The sequence below is a fragment of the Toxotes jaculatrix genome, chromosome 3, assembly GCF_017976425.1.
Source record: "Toxotes jaculatrix isolate fToxJac2 chromosome 3, fToxJac2.pri, whole genome shotgun sequence".
NCBI classification, from domain to species: domain Eukaryota; kingdom Metazoa; phylum Chordata; class Actinopteri; family Toxotidae; genus Toxotes; species Toxotes jaculatrix.
The window spans coordinates 9,112,834-9,130,685 of NC_054396.1; the positions used below are offsets into that span (position 1 = coordinate 9,112,834).

General features: G+C 41.5%; 1 protein-coding gene across 1 annotated transcript in view; it reads left to right on the forward strand.

The window, feature by feature from the left end:
• LOC121179077 (A disintegrin and metalloproteinase with thrombospondin motifs 9-like) overlaps positions 1–16,579 on the forward strand; it is a 39,978-nt gene extending 23,399 nt beyond the window's left edge. Inside the window, exons 28-40 of the mRNA XM_041033681.1 lie at positions 286–462; positions 5,366–5,536; positions 7,669–7,830; positions 10,493–10,663; positions 10,874–11,068; positions 11,359–11,488; positions 11,896–11,990; positions 12,481–12,575; positions 12,748–12,881; positions 13,324–13,415; positions 14,297–14,401; positions 15,684–15,792; positions 16,256–16,579. Coding sequence (XP_040889615.1) covers positions 286–462; positions 5,366–5,536; positions 7,669–7,830; positions 10,493–10,663; positions 10,874–11,068; positions 11,359–11,488; positions 11,896–11,990; positions 12,481–12,575; positions 12,748–12,881; positions 13,324–13,415; positions 14,297–14,401; positions 15,684–15,773 — 1,617 coding nt within the window. The 3' untranslated portion in view covers positions 15,774–15,792; positions 16,256–16,579. The remainder of the gene's footprint in view (positions 1–285; positions 463–5,365; positions 5,537–7,668; positions 7,831–10,492; positions 10,664–10,873; positions 11,069–11,358; positions 11,489–11,895; positions 11,991–12,480; positions 12,576–12,747; positions 12,882–13,323; positions 13,416–14,296; positions 14,402–15,683; positions 15,793–16,255) is intronic.
• Positions 16,580–17,852: the final 1,273 nt, after the last annotated feature.

The following is a 17,852-nucleotide window of genomic DNA, read 5'->3' on the forward strand; positions in this document are numbered from 1 at the left end:
CACGTGAGATTACAGCCTACCGTGGCTCTTTAACCTCCTAGACAGATGCTTGTTTAGCTCATAGAGTAAACTGTAGACTCTAGGATGCTCGTTTGTATTTGAATTATTACTTTGATGCAGAAGTTTGAAAATGCATTCGATATCAGCTAAGCCTCAGACTCGCTTCCTCCATCCTTCACACAAAACACATCAATTTTTATGTGGAAAAAAATGGCCCGTTTTTTTTCTTCACACTTTTCCTCATACCCGTCTGTAAAACACAACCTCTGCTATTGCTGTCTTCAGTGCACCAAGCCATGTGGAGGTGGGATAAAGACGAGGCTGGTGGTGTGTCAGCGTCCAAATGGCGAGCGTTTCAATGATCTGAGCTGCGAGATCCATGACAAGCCACCAGATCGTGAGCAGTGCAATACTCAGCCATGCCCATCTAGCCCCCACTGGAGCACAGACCCATGGAGCTCGGTACGCTCATAAAAAATACTCTATATCTTGTTTTTCAACCTCACTTTTTTTTTTTTTTCAAATTCCTGTAGTCTTACTCTTTCACAAAACAGTCTTAAAGGGGCCTCGTGCTTCTCTAATTTTACTTTTAACCTCCTCCACTTCCTGCCCCTCTGGTGCCTGCGATTGGTCATTGTTTCCTCAAGATATTCGGAAAGTTAATTTCTGTTGCACTTAAATGGCAAAGATACGTTCACTTCCAATATGCCAAAAAAAAGTACAACATTACAAAATGCTTCAGTGACAGCTGTGACCATAAGAACATTTTTTTGTCAGTTCTAGTTACCATAAAACTGTTGATGAGCCTTGTACTAGTATTTGAAAAATTCAGGATCACTTTGTATCACAATCAAAGTTAGTTTTGTAAAATATTGTTTTTAAAGATAATTTATTAAGATATTTTTTCCTTTTTATCTTTTGTATATAGCATTAACTTTAAAAAGTGATTTATTTTGTGTCTTAGCTCTTTGTATTCGCACATTTAGCCAATCGTTGTTCATATGCAAATACTGATGAATGTTTTTGTATATCAGGAATATACAGTGCGATGCCTTGTTCTTTTATTATCCAAAGAAAGGCCCATAATCTCCAAATATGTGGTGCTACACAAAATAGCTTGGTGTTCTGTTATGAACACTCAAAGCACCAACTTACATAGGACTGTGTCTGGGCTGTGTACTATATATACACATCTTTGTACTACATACATCTTTGAAATGGCTATTGTATTACGAATTCAATTTGTCTCAAGGCACATGTGGTTTTATAGAGAAGTTACTAATCTTATTTAGACACTTTATTTTACAGTTTATGCATTCACCCTCTGTTATGAAACCAACAGCGGTGTATCCCCGTAATCACATTGATATTGAAGCATGAAAATGTTCGACTCAAAGAGTTCCTGAAACGTCCAGTATCAGTAGTAAACACCAACAAACAGCAGCTGTACTAGCACTGTAAAATAAAGTGTCTCACAGAGTTTGTGGTAATTAGAACTAATAGCCATTGTATTCCAGTTTGGCAGAGGGTTTTGACCCAGATTTCTTTAGTGTGGCCAAAACAATAGGTTTAAAGCTCTCTGCTCCAAAGGTGCTTGATATGAGTGTATTTATATTTTGTTAGTTAATGTTTGCTTTGTACAGTAAGTACTTGGAGTTGCTAAATATGCTATGCTCAACAATACCTCACTTGGAACAAAACACAACTCAACTAGCCATTAAACTATGATAACCTACACTACAGTGGTGCTTTGGCCAAACAAGGGAGATATAAGATATAAATATCAAAAATGAACCATCACATTTTTGGTTGGTTAGGTGTTTAGTGTGGAGCATTGCTTTTTGATGCTGCCTTCTCTGTATGTTTTATTTCTTTCCATGAGCAGTCAGCGGGTTGATCAGATGGATCAGCTCAATGCAAAGTGTATCACAGATTTGATGAAATAATGTTGAATTATCTTTGAATGTCCATCAAACGACTTGCTTAACCTTTAAGAGAATGGGCTGTTAAAATGTCGTATTTTGAACACGTGACACCTGTGACCACAGGGGAAGTTAATAGTGTTTTGTACCCAGAGCTCTTACTCTGAGCCAACCTAATGTGTCTACCTCAGTCTCTGTTATGATTGCCCCCCTGCCGTATCTTTCTCTCCCTTGCACTGGAGGGATTACGCATGAGTTGTTGAGACTAACCAGTGCAGTTGATAGCCCTAAACACAGATCCATGGTGTGTGTCATCTCCCACCTTGTTGCTTACCATTCTTTGGAGGCAAACAGTGAAAACTGATCCAGAGTCTGTGGTTAGCGGCAACTTTTGGCTGCAGCCCACCCAGTTGATTCTTCCTGGTCATAAATGTCTGTACTGACATCACACCTTATTTTAAGGGCCTGTTAACACAGCAGTGAGTGCATTTTTAACACACATCATTTGCTAATGAGAGCTATCGCTTGTAATGACTCCCACATGTGCGATCGTAAGGCAGCATACAATGAAATCTAGGCTGAATCAGTGAAAGTAGAACACAGTATTAACACAGCACATCCTAATATTAGTTTCATTTTTCAGTCTTAGCAGTTGTAACTCCTTGTGGTCAACCTCATCATGCAAATAGCAGTACAAACACCATATCAACAGGCTCTTGAAATAAGCACATTGTATGTCTCTTATTCACAAATGGCAGTATTAGTCTGTGTTTCAAGAAGATTTCTGTATATTTATGTAATTACTTGTATTTATTGTTACTTCATTATAATGTTATGTCAATATTTAATTTTTTTATGGATTTGTTGGATTTCTGTTCATTTTCAGAAAAGGTTACGATTAAAGTGAAGTAGAGGTACCATCAAAGGCTTTTTTCATTCTTATTTGAACAAAACATTTTTGTGCCACTGTCACAGCAAGCTAAGAAAAGAGAGGGAAAAAAAACAGCTGGCAACTGGTTTTCAAAAAACCTGTAACAACATTCATCCTATACTGAAATGCTTAACTAAAGATTACCAGCTCCAGCTTTATGGTAATTACAGTGTGTTTGCGGAAAAGGAAATGCCCTATATTATTTAGCGTTTTACCTTTGACTTGGGCTAAAAGGTTTAGAGAGGGATGCCTGGCAAACAGCTTAGAAAGCATTCCTCCCCGCCAGTCTTTTCAATGGGGTGTTTTTCCTGAATGAAAATGCACAAATCACTGAGCAATATCCTTGTTATTTTATGCGGTCAGGGCCTCTGCTGACCTCTTTGAGCGACCCTGCTCATACCGTCTGTGTCAGGAGTTCAAAGCTCTTTCCATCAAGGTAAATCTTTGTCCTGGGTGACAATGCCTCAGTATACCGCCCATCTCATTTACTGTGTTCATTCACTCTTAATGCCTGCTCTGGTGGCTTTTTCTGGGACGCCTGGTGACGCGTGCTTGGCAATGAAGTTGCCAGCGCCCTTTGCCCCTTTCTGTCAGGCCCCTCTGCTCTGGTCTAATGCGAGTTGATGACAGTGTACCAATGTGGGGGCCAGTGACAGTGACTCGAAAGAGGAGGCGTTTTCAGCTAGACAATACAGTGGTGTATTGTGGGGTCAAGGTTCTCGTTTGATCTGAGTAGGGGCCCCTTCCCGGTTCATCCCATCAGCACAGACAGACTTCTGGGAAATTGCCTGTGATCCAGGGATAAAAAAAACAAAACAAAAAAGAGCAGCTCAATAGGGTTCCCAAACACTGCGCCAACAATGGATAGTGGTGTATTTGGCGGGGGTGAGGTTTAATTTCAGTGAAGAGCAAAACTTTGCCTCTCTGTATTGTTGTAAATAAAGTTGTATTTGAATTTTGTATCTTAAGCTCAAGGGTTGCAGTCATCCTCTGACTTTCATTTAGAAGTCAGTTCAAACCAATCAAATTGGTGATTGACATTGTCGATGTTGCGTGTAGTGTTATTGGATGGAAATAAAATGATACTTTTCATTACACAAAGTCAGAAATGTTAAGGTCAAGTGAGTGCAGGCACTGGTGTCTGTATTAGAGAACTTCTCTGGATAATTACAGAATGCCAGAGAACTTGTGGGCAAAGTTAATGAACCCTGTATGTGGGGGTTCATGTACTGATAAAACACATGGTGTTTTAATTTGGCCCACTTGTACTGATTCCCAGGGTATTCTGAGGCCATCGCAGCACAGTGCAACAGCAGGAAAGCCCTTTTAAAAACATATATAAAACTTTTGAGAAATGACCCGATGCTTGAACCAAAAAAGTCATGACTGCCCCAGTTTCCCCTGTGATGACACACTCTCCACAATGTGTTACCTTATAGTGTCTTCAGGTCAGGTCCCTGTTGTTAGAGTGAGTGATAGTCTTTGATATTTTTGACATAAGGAAAACAGTCACCATACAACCATGTAGGCAGTCTGCTATTCACATGTGCTATGATTTATCATGGAAAGTGCTACCCCACTTTTCACAGAGGAGGCATATGTGAAACACAGTCATTATGATTTTTATTCAGGTTTAATATCTGCACAAGAATCACGGTGTTCACATGAGTAATTTTCTTTTTGGCAAAAAACAAAACTGAATCATATCTTGTGTTTATTGGTTGAATAAATGGACAATCCACTGACAACACAAGAGATTCCAATAGATAAACTGTATTACAGAACAAATAGGAATGTAAAGGGCCTGAATTTAAAAAGGGAAATAAGCATTTTATTAGACCCCCTCTTTTCATGAGTCCCCACCGACCCTTCCTCCTCCCTGAATGAGGTGAGAGGTCACGGTGTGTTCCTGTCCAGTACAGTCCCTTGCTGGTCAGGACAGCACCACACACTGGGCCACGTACTCGTTCAACTCTGAGCCTGTCGCTTCCCATCCATCCCCACATGCAACGCCCCCTTTGATTATCTGAGCACAGCCCAGCCCTTCTCCACTCCCTCCTGTAATGCTGCTGTGTGTGTGTCTGCCTGTCACATTGAGTTAGACTTTCTGTAACTCGGTGAACCCGGAGGTGAAACAAACTGCTGCCGGGGTGATCGGGCACGCTTTGCCATTGGACTAGCTACCCACGTGGACCTAGTTCTCAGCTCCCTTGTTTTTCTTTTCTTTTTCTTCCACAAAATGATCAACATTTACCTGTTCAATAACTAACCTGTTTTTAATTACATCTGTGCTGTCAGCTTTTCTTTCCCACACAGATTTAGATTCAATTAAGCCTGCCATTTAACAAATCATGTGCACTATGAATCGCATTAATGCTGTTTGACCTGAGTAATGATGACCAAAAACAAACCCCAAAAAAGAAAAAAACGCCACTGAATTTTATTCGAATACATTTTTTTTAACACAACGTACCTTTCTATTTAACTCTGTCTTTCCTCTGGCATCTTGCAGTGCTCAGCATCCTGTGGAAAAGGATTCAAGTCCCGTAAGGTGAGCTGCGTGACCGGGTCCGGCCGCCCAGTACCAGAGGAAAACTGCCAGCACCTGTCCCCCAAACCCAACAAGCAGAGGCACTGCCGAGGAGGACGATGCCCCAAGTGGAAGACTGGCAACTGGGGAGAGGTAGGACTCTCTGACCTTGCTATAAAACACTCCTCCACCACTCTTGTTCTCACACTGCCAGCCTGTTTTTTTTCCTCTCTCATTCCACTTTAATGCTTATCAGCTTGCAGGCACATATGTGCACATGTGTGAAAACATCTGCAGCTAAATCTGACTGTGTTTATGCCAGGCCACTAACTAAGGTAGGGAGCTTTTACACATCACATAGTGGTTTGCTGGGTTGCAGCACAGGCCTGGGTCGGCTGCAGACAGAGGCCTGAGGTACTGTAATGCTGGGACTGTGACACCACAGAACAATATGTAGAACAACAGGAGGGACGTGCACCCCTGTTTGATCTGAGGTCCAGCCAGTGTAAATCTACCCCTCTCATCTCTATATTTTCTCTTCCTTACTTTTCTCTCCTCTCTTTCCCTTTTATCCTCTCTCTCCGTGCTCTTTTCCCCACTGATCACATTTTCTTTCAAGCCCTCTTTCTCTCCTTCACTTTTTTCTCTCTATCTTCTGCCTGTCCGATGGAAACCACATGTTGGTCTTGTCTTTGAAAGCCTTACTAAAGAGCCAATTCGCTAACGTCATCATTGCCACTCACAAAGTGCACCTGGGCTGCTGGAGAGCGTGCCTTGTGCTTATTCCCTTTTTCTTTCCCTCAGTTTACTCAATACACCTCTGTTTTTCCCCTCACTCTCTCTCTTTCCTCGTGTCCTCTTTCTCTGAATTTATCCCAATGGCTGAGAGTCCGAGCACAGATCCACATCTGTGCTCCATACGTCAGAGAGGATATGCGTCTGCTCTAAACAGCTGTGCAGCGGGACACACGCCAGGAGAAAATTGTACTCCACACGAGGCTCTTAGTGAAGTACAGCAATGATTACCCATGGCGCAACAGGCTGCTTAGTGGTTCATCTGCAGATGTCAGGACAGATGATATACAGCAAAATATGTTGCACCGTGTCACACGTTTAAGGACAAGTTGTAAATTCTTGCAACAGATTGATGTACACATAGATTCAGGTAGAAATCTTAAGGTATGGCTGCAGTCCAGTCATCTGATCTCACCACTGCTTGATCATCTGGATATGTTTATCATTTCCTGCTCCTTAACCCTGAAAAAACATGAGCAGTCGCTGTTTGATGGTGGTCTTATTCAAGGTCATGTACACATAAAAACACAAACACAGTATCACTTTTAGTCTTTGTCACAATGTATCTCAAACTCTGACACTTCAAATCTGTATTAATTTACCAATAATAATCCAATAATCCAACAAACCAATAATCATGTTTCAAAAAAAAAAAAACAAGAGAAAAGACAAAAATAAATTACTGGAAAATTAAAAGCACTCAAAAGCAGTAAAACAAAACATGCATGCTTTGGTTATATCATGTGATTATCTCCCTCATGGGTTAACCTAACAGATGAGCAGGAGCGGCAGAAAACAAAGCAGATTCTTCATCCCTCTCTCATTCTCAGTAGAAATGTGTTCTCTGTTATAGAGGAAAAGACACACTTTCATTAAAGACACTGCTGCTGCAGCTTACACACAGACCGAGAAAACTTTTTACTTCCCATACCGTCTAGGCTCCGGCTTCATATTTCTTCACTTTTCTGTAAAGAATAATAGAGATTTCTGGTTTAATATCAACCATATAAGTTAAATAAGACTATAGAGGCTTGGTTGGATTTCTTTAAACATCATATATGTCCTCGATAACACCCTATAATATGCATGCTGTAAGTTATTCATCTTTTAAAATGCTGTGAGAAGCAAAAACAGAGAAACATAAATATTTCATTTAGATAAACCTGAGCAAACTTTCTTACTAAGTTCCACATAAAAAAGCAAAATTACAAAGTAAATCTGTAAATCAATGGTCAAAATAAATTACAACTGAACAGAATCAAACTCAGTGAAGTGAATTTTCACACCACATACAGAAAATACAACAGATAGATAAAAAGGTGGAAATAACGTTACCATCGCTCTCGAGCCATGTTGTGTATCGCGATGGTTACGGGATTACGGGAATATAACGGTGACTCTCCTGTTTGATATACAGTAATACAACATAATTAAACGTGTATTAAAGGATGAATAAATTCTATTAAGCTCTTGCCTTTTCCTGCTTTCAGTGCTCAGCATCATGTGGCGACGGCGTCCAGCAACGGGAGGTGTTCTGTCGGAGCCCACTGGAGACCGGCTGCTCCCAGCGCTCCAGACCGGCTTCCAGCCAAAGCTGCCGCGTCGCTGACTGTCCCTCTCGGTACCGGTGGAAAGAAGGAGACTGGCAGGCGGTAAGCTGAGGAAGCCCAGAAAACAACGCGACGTGTGTGCCTAGACAAGTCTGTGTGAACCGGGCGAAAGGATGAGTTTGCTCTGTCATATCTGCTGAAGTATGAGTTGATGCCTCAGTCGGAGGCACTGCTGTCATGAGGCCAGAGGGGAGGAGAGGAGGCGAGGTGCCGCATGCCCCTGATGAAAATCAGATGATCAGACTTTTTTTCTTTCTCTCTTCAAACTAAGCCGAAACTTCATTGTAAAAATTGATAATTTTGGTCCTTGTGCCGATTGGTTAACTCTTTGGCTTTTTTTGTTTGTTTTTTTTAAGTGGGCAGGTCTCAGTTAGAAATAGTTGATGCCATAAGTCCATGCACCAATCAGGATTTAGCAACATTCACATCCGAATGTTGAGAGTTGTTGGGTTGACTGCTCATGTTGCCAGGCCACTGTCAATCAAATCTGATCAAGCCATGCCCAAAAAGTCCTGATGAAGCAGATTAGCTGAGCTTCTTATTTAAAGCTTTTACTGTAAGAAGGCCTGGGTGAATATTATTATCTATTATCTGCTCTGATTCTGGCAGGAGCTAAAGGGAACGAGTCTTGTTGCTTCATATAAGGTTGCAGGCATACCTAGGCTAAGTTTAATGGGTGCATTCCTGTTGAGTAATATTCAGCAATTTTCTGTAGGCCAGAGGCTACAGATCCTTGTTGAGAGTCGGGATTATTAGCGCAGGCAGCTGCAGCAGGACTTTCTTCTTGACTGTGTTCAAGTGATGTTGAATCTGGGTCACTGATCAGCATGAAATGTCTTTTCTGAAAGGAGAGTCTAATTAGTCTGGAGAAGTGTTTGGAGCTCCCTGCCTGGGTGTCCCAATTAACAGCTTTATGGACTTACACTGACTCCACAAATCAGAAATAATGTCTTACAGCATCATTTTTTTTTGCAGCATAGCTTGTTGCTACAGGCATAAACTGTCCATTGAATGAAATATATTACTTTTAAGTACAAATATACATAACTTTGTCTACTATCGGTATTACTAAAACACTGAAACTTGAGTACCCGCCATGCAGGGTAGGTTCATTCCTCTATTGTACAGCAGCACGGCACAACTCATAATAGCAGTTCTAGGTATTTCAGATGTTTGACAGTGTTCAGTGTTATTAAGTGTGATGAAGACCAGCTGGAATCAGCTGTAGATGTAACACAATCGAGTGTCTCTGACGCAAGTGGAAGCCTCGCTGAGCCCTTCCTGAAACGCTGAGCACAAAGGTGGATTTAGTGACTCAGGAACCTTGTATGGGCCACCCTAAATTCTTATGCTAACGCTTTTAAAGGAATAGTTCAACGTTTTGGAAAACATGTTTATTACTACCATTCTCGTACATGAAGCTAGAGCCTGGAGGCGATTAACACACCAGCATCTTTAAAATTCAATAATTACGTGCATGTTGTATCTTGTTTGTTTAATCTGTAGACAAACATAAATGTGAAAACAAAACATTGTGGTTTAATGGGTGGTTACGTGCTGTAATGACTTTTTGCTGTGGCGCAGTCGCAGCCTAGCTGTTTCCCCCTGCTTCCCCTCTTTATGCTAAGCTAAGGTAAGCTATGCTAATCTAATTGTCTCTTATCTTCCTACTTAACAGACAGACAGATAATGTTGAATTATCCCTTTAAATCAAACCCCTTCTGTATCCTCTGGTTGGCATAAGAAAACACTGAAGCTCACTGGTAGAACAATCGGTCAACGTTCTCATGGTTTTACTCTTTGCCTCTTCTTTTACTTCTCATGTAGCAATGTGCAGTGGGTAGTTTCCAACCTGTCCAATCTGGGTGAAAAATGGATCTGATATGGGTCATTGTAATTGTTTAATGGCAGCTGGATTATTATTACCTTATATTCGAAATCTGCTGGCAACTCCCAACCCCCTCAACCATAAATTCAGCTCTTCCCAGTGACAGAAATATTAGTCTAGGGCCCAGGCTGTTGTGTCCTTTCGACAGGGAGCTCTGTCTTACAAATATACTGTATTTTTTATTTGGTCTAGTCTTTTATTGATAAAACAATAAGATGGTGGATGTCTGCCACCAAGTAATTTTGTTAGTGATATTCTTTTCCTTTGGGAAACAGTCTGGGTGCTGCGACTTAAGGAAGTTGCTTTCTGCTTGTGAATCTCAGCTCTGGCCTTTCACCAGACACACTCTCTGGACTGTAAACAGTTTCAGGAGTTAGGAGTTGTGTAATCTCTTGTCAGGTCTTGGCAGTGTCCTTAGCTCAGGTTCTTCTACTTAACAACACAGTGCTTCCCTCCCAACTCTTATCTATTGTTTTGACATCTTTCCTCCATGTGGCGAAGGTCCCGGTTTAACAAGAAGACACAAATATAGCAAGACTCCTTGTCCTTGCTATTCCTTGCACTGATACCTTTTCATAAATAAATAAGAAGAGTCCCTACCTCGCTTGAACTGAAGTCTCCTTGTTGCATGTACATCTACATATGTTCATACATAATTAAGTCCACTTTAATCAAAGAAACCAAACCAACCTTATTTTAACACCACTACACTACACTGTCTATAATATAGGAGCATTGTACTGTCTCTCCTAATCCCACACAGATATGATTTGGCATCTTTGTAAAACACTGGTCTCCATCTTGTCTCCACTACAGTGCAGTAAGTCATGTGGATCGGGCCATAGAAGACGAGCCTTACAGTGTGTGGACCACAACCAGCACGAGGTCCACGAGATGTACTGTGTGAACCAGATCAGACCGCCAGACACAGAGAGGTGCAATACCCACGTCTGTGAATTCATCTGGATCACAGGGGAATGGACTGAGGTGAGAGCTGAAGAGGCTGTGTGTTATATGTCTGACGTAGACCTTAATTGTAAAAAGTCAGCTTTGCTTTGAAAAGGCAAAACTTCTCTCTCCAAAAGGACCAGTCATGTAAATCACCATTTTTGAATCCAGTGATGCGGAAATGACCGAAATCACCTGTGTTTCCTGTGAGGAATACCGCTCATGCCAGTGATTTATTCTCTCCTCCAGTGCTCAGCCAGCTGTGGCCAGGGCTACCGCCAGCGTCTGATCTCTTGCAGCGAGGTGCATGTGGAGAATGACAACTATGAGTACGGCCATCAGTCTTTGTCCAACTGCCCCGGGACCCCTCCTGAGAGCTACATACCTTGTAATCTGGACCCGTGCCCGCCACCACAGGAGTGGAGGGTTGGTATCTGGGGACCGGTGAGTGAGTCTGTGCTTCTAAATGCTGTCCAGTCATTTATCAGTATTTCATTAAGATGGGGCATGCATGTCTGTAGTCTGTTTCCCATTTACGCACAGTATTTTTATACATGAGGTTTCATGGTTTTGCATAAATGCCAGTTTGCCTGGCTGTACTTTTGGCTTCAGCGTGGGTCTATACCCAGACATAAAATTTCTTGAAATGGCCTCTTTGAAGATGTAAACTGCTGACAGACTGTCATCTGAAAGTTTCATTTTCACACTGTCACGGTTCTCTTCCTGCCCTCCAGTGTTCAGCGAACTGTGGTGACGGAGTAATGGAGAGGACGGTGCAGTGTGTGTCAGCAGATGGCCAGGAAAGCCATAGGTGTCCCCTAGACGCCAAGCCAGAAGCCAGAACAGTCTGCAGAAATCCAAGCTGTGAGTACTGCGAGAAAACTGCTGCTCTTTAACAAAGGTCAAGTCTACCGGGGTTACATACAGGCCAACTGAATGCACCTAAGATTCCAGTGTTAGATATGACTCGACTTTATCCAGTCATCACTGAGACTTGGCCTTTAGTGAAATATTTATGATCCTAGGCAAACATCAAAGATTTACTGTCCAGTGTATTTACTTCCCTACGGTAGGATGGGACATCAAAGACTGAGTGGCTTTTCCTTTTCTTTGATTCGATGCAGCGATTTGCCACACTTGACTTAACTGCCGAAATGTGTGTTTGCAATGTGTGCACGTGTGTGTGTATACAGTCTGAGTGCCTCTTCTGTGGTAAATCTTTGCATAATACACTCGAGTACTTATTTGTCCTTTTTTTTATTGTTTTCCAGGCCGTTTGCCTTCCAGCTGTCAGGAAATCCAGAGCAAGAACGGCCCCCTCCCAGACAGTGAACACTTTCTCAGTATTCAAGGAAAAGCACTCAAGGTGAGATTATATGATCTTATTGCCTCACAAACGCACAAAGCACAGTTCATGAAGCCACAACAGGTTTTATCGATCAGGGGGGAGGAGCAATTGAAAAGTAGGTCTTCTCACTTGAAATTTCAAATGACTTAGATACTGACAGAAGGTTTTGCTTCAGTGTTTGTCTGACAGTGTGTGTCTGCAATACAGTGCAAACTGCTTAGAATCCATCTCCACTAGCCTGGGCTGAGGCATATTTTTGGCTCAGTGGACACGGTGGCAGACACATGCAGCACATCTCATAAAGCACAGTCAATGGAAATTCTTTGACTTTGGTAATACTCTGTCGTTGCTCTTCCTTTCCTAATATGCACTTCCTCTCTACTTTGGCCATTTTTTTTCTCACTACCATCCCGTTTCCTTCACCCCTGCTTCCCCACTCCTCCTTGGTCTGATCTCCCCACCTCTGCTTCCACTGTTACTCCTCCTCTGCCTTGTTTTTTTCCCTCAGGTCTACTGTGCAGGAATGCAGACAGAGACTCCACAGGAGTACATCACCTTGATGATGGGAGAAGGGGAGAATTTTTCTGAGATCTTTGGATTCAGGTGAACAGCTTACAGGATAACAGCAAGAACAGCCTGTTTCATCACAAAAATCCAAGTGACTCTCGGCTGTGTTTTTTGTCTATTAATGAAGAAATTCCATGGAAGTGTAAAGTTGAGCTAAGGTATCTTGTGTGTGTGTGTGTGTGCGTGTGTGTGTGTGTGTGATTTCCAGGCTAAATGACCCCACCCAGTGCCCAGCCAATGGCTCCAGAAGAGAGGACTGTGACTGTCGGAGAGACTACACCTCTGCTGGCATCACCACCTTTTCCAAAGTTCGTCTGGACATCAGCAAGATGAGCATCGTCAGTAAGTGGCCCATACACATGCAGGCAGCAGTTGACATGCACAAACACACACACACACACATACAGTAACATCCTGTACCAATGTTAACTCTACATTAGTCTCAAATAAGAACTTCCTTTGCCATTTAATTACGTCCGTGCTCATAAGGGTTAATGGGATCAAGATGTCTCCTAGGTTTATTTAAGCAGCACACAATTACAAGGCCTGAGGGGATTAAGTGAAACTGCTCTAAGTAGATAGAATTATACTGATATCACTATTAGACTGACCCTAAAACTAAGGCCAGATTTAGTGTAGGTTAAATGACATTGGTCATGATGGCAGATGTAAGCTATCATGATGCAAGTTCAACTAAGGTCTTACATCAACACATTTCGAGGTACAAACTTCCAAGAATGATTGCCACAGCATACTTGATTTGTTTGTTGCTTTGTCTTATTAGCTACAGACTGGCAGTTTGCTTTCACCCGTGAAGGCAAAAGTGTTCCATTTGCCACAGCTGGAGACTGCTACAGCGCCGCCCATTGTCCACAGGTGAGACTGACGACTGCTGTTAATTATACGACAGAGAGAGAAAGTAAACTTGTTCATAGCAGACCTGTCATAGCAGGACAGGCACAAGTGTAACTAATAATATCAGTAATGGCTCAGTCCTCTTAAGTGTCCTAATAAGACATGACATTGAGCCAACTTGCACAATACCAGGGCCTTGGAGCAGGACTTAAATATGCAGTTGTTATAAGTGTTATTGATGACACCTGTGCTTTTCCTGCTACAGTGTGACAAATAAAAATATCTGCCTTTATTACCATCCATCCTTTTAGAACCAGTTATTGTCTCTCTTCTTTGAATATATACCATGCCACTTCCCAAAAAACACCACACTTTGCTTGCTCTTAATTGATTTTAAATGATAAAAAAAGATCTATTTTTCTTGATGGTTTCATCCTGTATCCTGTGACATGTATGATCTGGGTGCTACATACAAAGATAGTTCTACCAAGCTAATAAAGTTATATGAAACTGATATTACAACCACAACTTTGATACTGGATTGAAATTTATTCTCAATGTTTTAAATGTATTTACTGTGTTTGTATTCTTGATAAACACATTTAAAGCATCCCCACTCATAAATTGTATTATTGCAGTTGATAATTTTGTGTTAATCTGCTACAGACTGTTATTCACTTTGTACTTACTGTGCAATGAAAACCCTCTGAAGGAAATATTTGTAGTGAGCTTATTTCCTTCTCTAGATCCTTTAATGCTTTATGTTCTTCTTTCTGCTGCTTGTGGTAAATCTCACACTTAAAAGTGTCCTTATCTAAGTCATTTTTAATGCACTGTAAAATAAATTTCTATGTGATTTCTTACTTGTATTTTTCTCTCTTTCTCTTTCTCTCTTCTTTTAGGGTCGGTTCAGGATCAACCTCTCAGGAACAGGTTTTAAGGTGGCTGAGGACACCTCCTGGATCTCCCAGGGCAACTATGCGGTGGCTCTTGTACAAAAATCACAGGTACTAGCAACTTATGACATACTGTACGTATGCTGAGGAAACTCCCAAAATTTCAGGAAACATTGACTGTACAGTCCCAAAAAGTTTGAAATTTGAAAACCATTTAAAAACATTAGCATTTAAATGAATAATTGCTTCATCTCTTATCCATGATGATATTTGGTGAGCTACTGGACACCCAGACAGTTAAATAATTCATAGTGATACTGAGATTAATGGTAACACCCTTATTTTATTATTATTTGGTTATCTTCAGTGACTCTTCTATATAGTACTCTTCCATTATGCCTGTTTGTCTCTTCTTGCTGCTGCCTCATCTTCTCTGTTCTGTTTTGATACTCATTCCATCCCTTCCTCCTCTCTTTCTCCCTTCTGCATGTCCTCTTGGCTTCAGAGCTCCAAGTGGGCATAGTCCCAAGTGGTTTCTGTATTCCCAGCTCCACTTCTCCTCATAAACTTGCTGAGAAAGGACCTTTATTGGGCAGCTGCTCTCTCAAGTGTCCCCCACCCCCCCACCCCCACCTCACCCTCTGCTTTTGAAATGGAGATCAAACTGGAGAGTGCTTTTTGGCAAGACGAAAACAGGAGGCAGAAGAAGATGCCAAAAAAGCGTTCACAGTCTGATATCCATAGCCAGTCCGTCCACTCTGGGCTCTCCAGGCAGTTTAAATAGAGCCAGGTTGTGACAGTGGGATGGGGAGAGCACTCCAGAGGAGATCAGACAAACCACTCACTGCATGCTGTGGCTTTCATGTCGTGGGATAGTGCTTGTGGTGTGCTCGTCTGATGCAATTTCCTTTTCGTTTGTATGAAACTGCCCATTATGCAGCATGCAGATTGTACCAGTGAAGTGCTAGTGATTAATTAGCTTGTATTTACCAGCTTGTCGCTGAAAGTGATTATCCAATTCATACCTGACAACAACTCGTCTGGTGGGCCTCAGTTTTTGTGCACCTCTTAAAAGAAAAAGCAAATTTCAGTGGCACCAAAACAACCCTGCCACAGATACCTTTCAAAGCGGGGAAAGGCTTTTTTTTTTTTCTTTACAGATCCTTTAAACCGGCAGCTGCTTTACACAGATCAGATTAGAGACAGGTGAAAAAAAATGCTTCAAGACAAGGTGTCTTCATCACAGGACAAAAACAAAACAAAACAAAAAACATCGTGCCAGCTGTGTTTCTGACAAAATAGCCTCTCATATGTAAAATCACCGTATTATTAATGTTATCCTCAACAACAGCAGAGTCATGTATAACTCTTGTTATTCCTCTTGTGTCCACAGGATGGTAGCAGAGTGTCAGGAATATGCGGAGGCTACTGTGGTAAATGTACACCCTCCTCTGGATCCAGTCTGCCTGTAACAGTGGAGTAGACCAAACGTCATCAAACAGGTTTGGGATGCATTATAAATTTACAATTAAAAAAAATTTCACTTTCAGTGAAAAAAGGCACAATCTGTAATTCAAAGACTAAAGTTTAGCCCCACCACCAAAAATGAAGACAGGTGAGCAGAACCTGCTGTAACTCCCAAACTCGTGAGGCCTTTTTCAGATGTTCACAAACTAATAACTAAATCTATGTTATTATTTATGTTACTTTATGTTATTTTAGATTTTAATGCTCACAAAGAGTAGTTCACATCAGTGCTGTTTGCAAAGAAAGGAATAAATCAGGCTTACATTTTCTGTCTACAAAAAATGATGATGATGTACTTATATGGTTAAACATTACTGATTGGGTCTTTCCCAGACACAGGAAGTTTATATTATAAAAAGCTGGTTTATGAACTTTTAAAGAGTAGCTGACCTAGTGTTAGCATCTTTTTTCAGTGTCTCTTTCCATTCTTCTCAGCAGTCCTCTTCAGGTGCTTGTCGCATCAGCACATCCCTCCTCTTTGGTGCTACAGCCAACAACTCAGACCCATCCTTCACACGACCTCTTTTACTCCTATGTGTGTATAATGTAAATGAATCTGGTGTAAGTACTGTACATAGCAGGATAAAAATGTCTTATTTATTATACTCTCCATTTATTTTTGTATTGTAATGTAATTTAATTGTTTTGTTGTCCACAGCGAACACCGCACACTTACCATTTATTAGATTTTTTTTTTTTGCCAGAATGTGCCTTCCATTTTGGATATTTGCCATTTGGACTTTGTAGTGTTGTCGTTAATCCAGAGCGCATGTGTTATAGTCATATGTTCCTTTTTGGACCAATTCAGTAAGTTGTGTTTAATCCAATAATGTTATAGTTGTGATCATCAGCAGTTGTATTGTTCATATGCAGTGAGGTGTCTCCAATCAGTGGGTGTTTTTTTTTCTTTCTTTCTTTCTTTTTTTTTTTTAATTATCACTTCAGGCAAGATTTCTGGACATAGGCACAGGTGCTAGAATCCTGTACTACACTGTGTTCTGTTGAGCAGCTCTTTTCTAAGACTTTTTCAGCTTAGTGAAGCCCTTTTTTTTTTTTTTTTTTTTACTTTGAATGTATTACTTAGTCAGATGTTGCCAGTCCAGAGATCTCTGCAGTCACAAGTGGACCTCCATAAGCTGTGAGCAACGGTTGCTGTGAATTCATCCAGCCTGTCGGTCCAGCTACAGAATTCGGTGCCTACATGGCCAGTGCCACCTGCATGCTTCTCATCTCGGTTTACTCCTGAGGTGTTGTATTTGTAGCCGATCACTTTCAAACCCGGGTATCACAAACGCACTGGACTGTGTCCCGGATGCTCCATCTGCATCTCTCCAGCTGTTAACTGCAGCTGCAGATCCTCGTCCAGCTGGATGGGAGAGAGGAGAGTGCCTGCTCGTGAACTGCAGCGCATTCTCGTTAACTGGGTTGTACTCCGGTCAGCGGAGACAATAACACGCTGCAGGAAAAAGCCAGGTGTTGCTTCCCTGACAACCACACGTGCACTTGTAAAATACACCCATACTGATGCTGCAATTTGAAATTGTTTTACTGACATAGTACGCACATTGAACAGTGTTTTCAGTAAAGCATGTTCCATACATTTAAATATGTTTAGATTTTGAAGATGTCAACTTCACTGCAGTGGGAAGGCAGCAGATATAGGCGTGTGTGTGTGTGTGTGAGCGTGTGTGTGTGTGTGTGTGGGTGTGGGTGGGTGCGCGCTCTACTTTCATCTTTCTCAGGACCAGTAAGATCTAGGGAGGAAGTTTACCCATACACAAACATACTGAGACATAACAAACAAATGTACACACACACACACACACATTACTAGCTCACAATGAGAAGGTTGTAGGTTACAAGAACCGTAGAGATTATGCTGCCAGACATCAGAGAGACGCAAATTCCTCTGTATATCTCTCAGGTAGCGTGCAGTGACCAGGGAGAGCCATTAGCCTTTTAGCTTTTACTGAGCAGACAGGTTATCTTATCTGGAGCAGCTTGAAAGAATTCGGAAAACAGAGACTTCACCTCA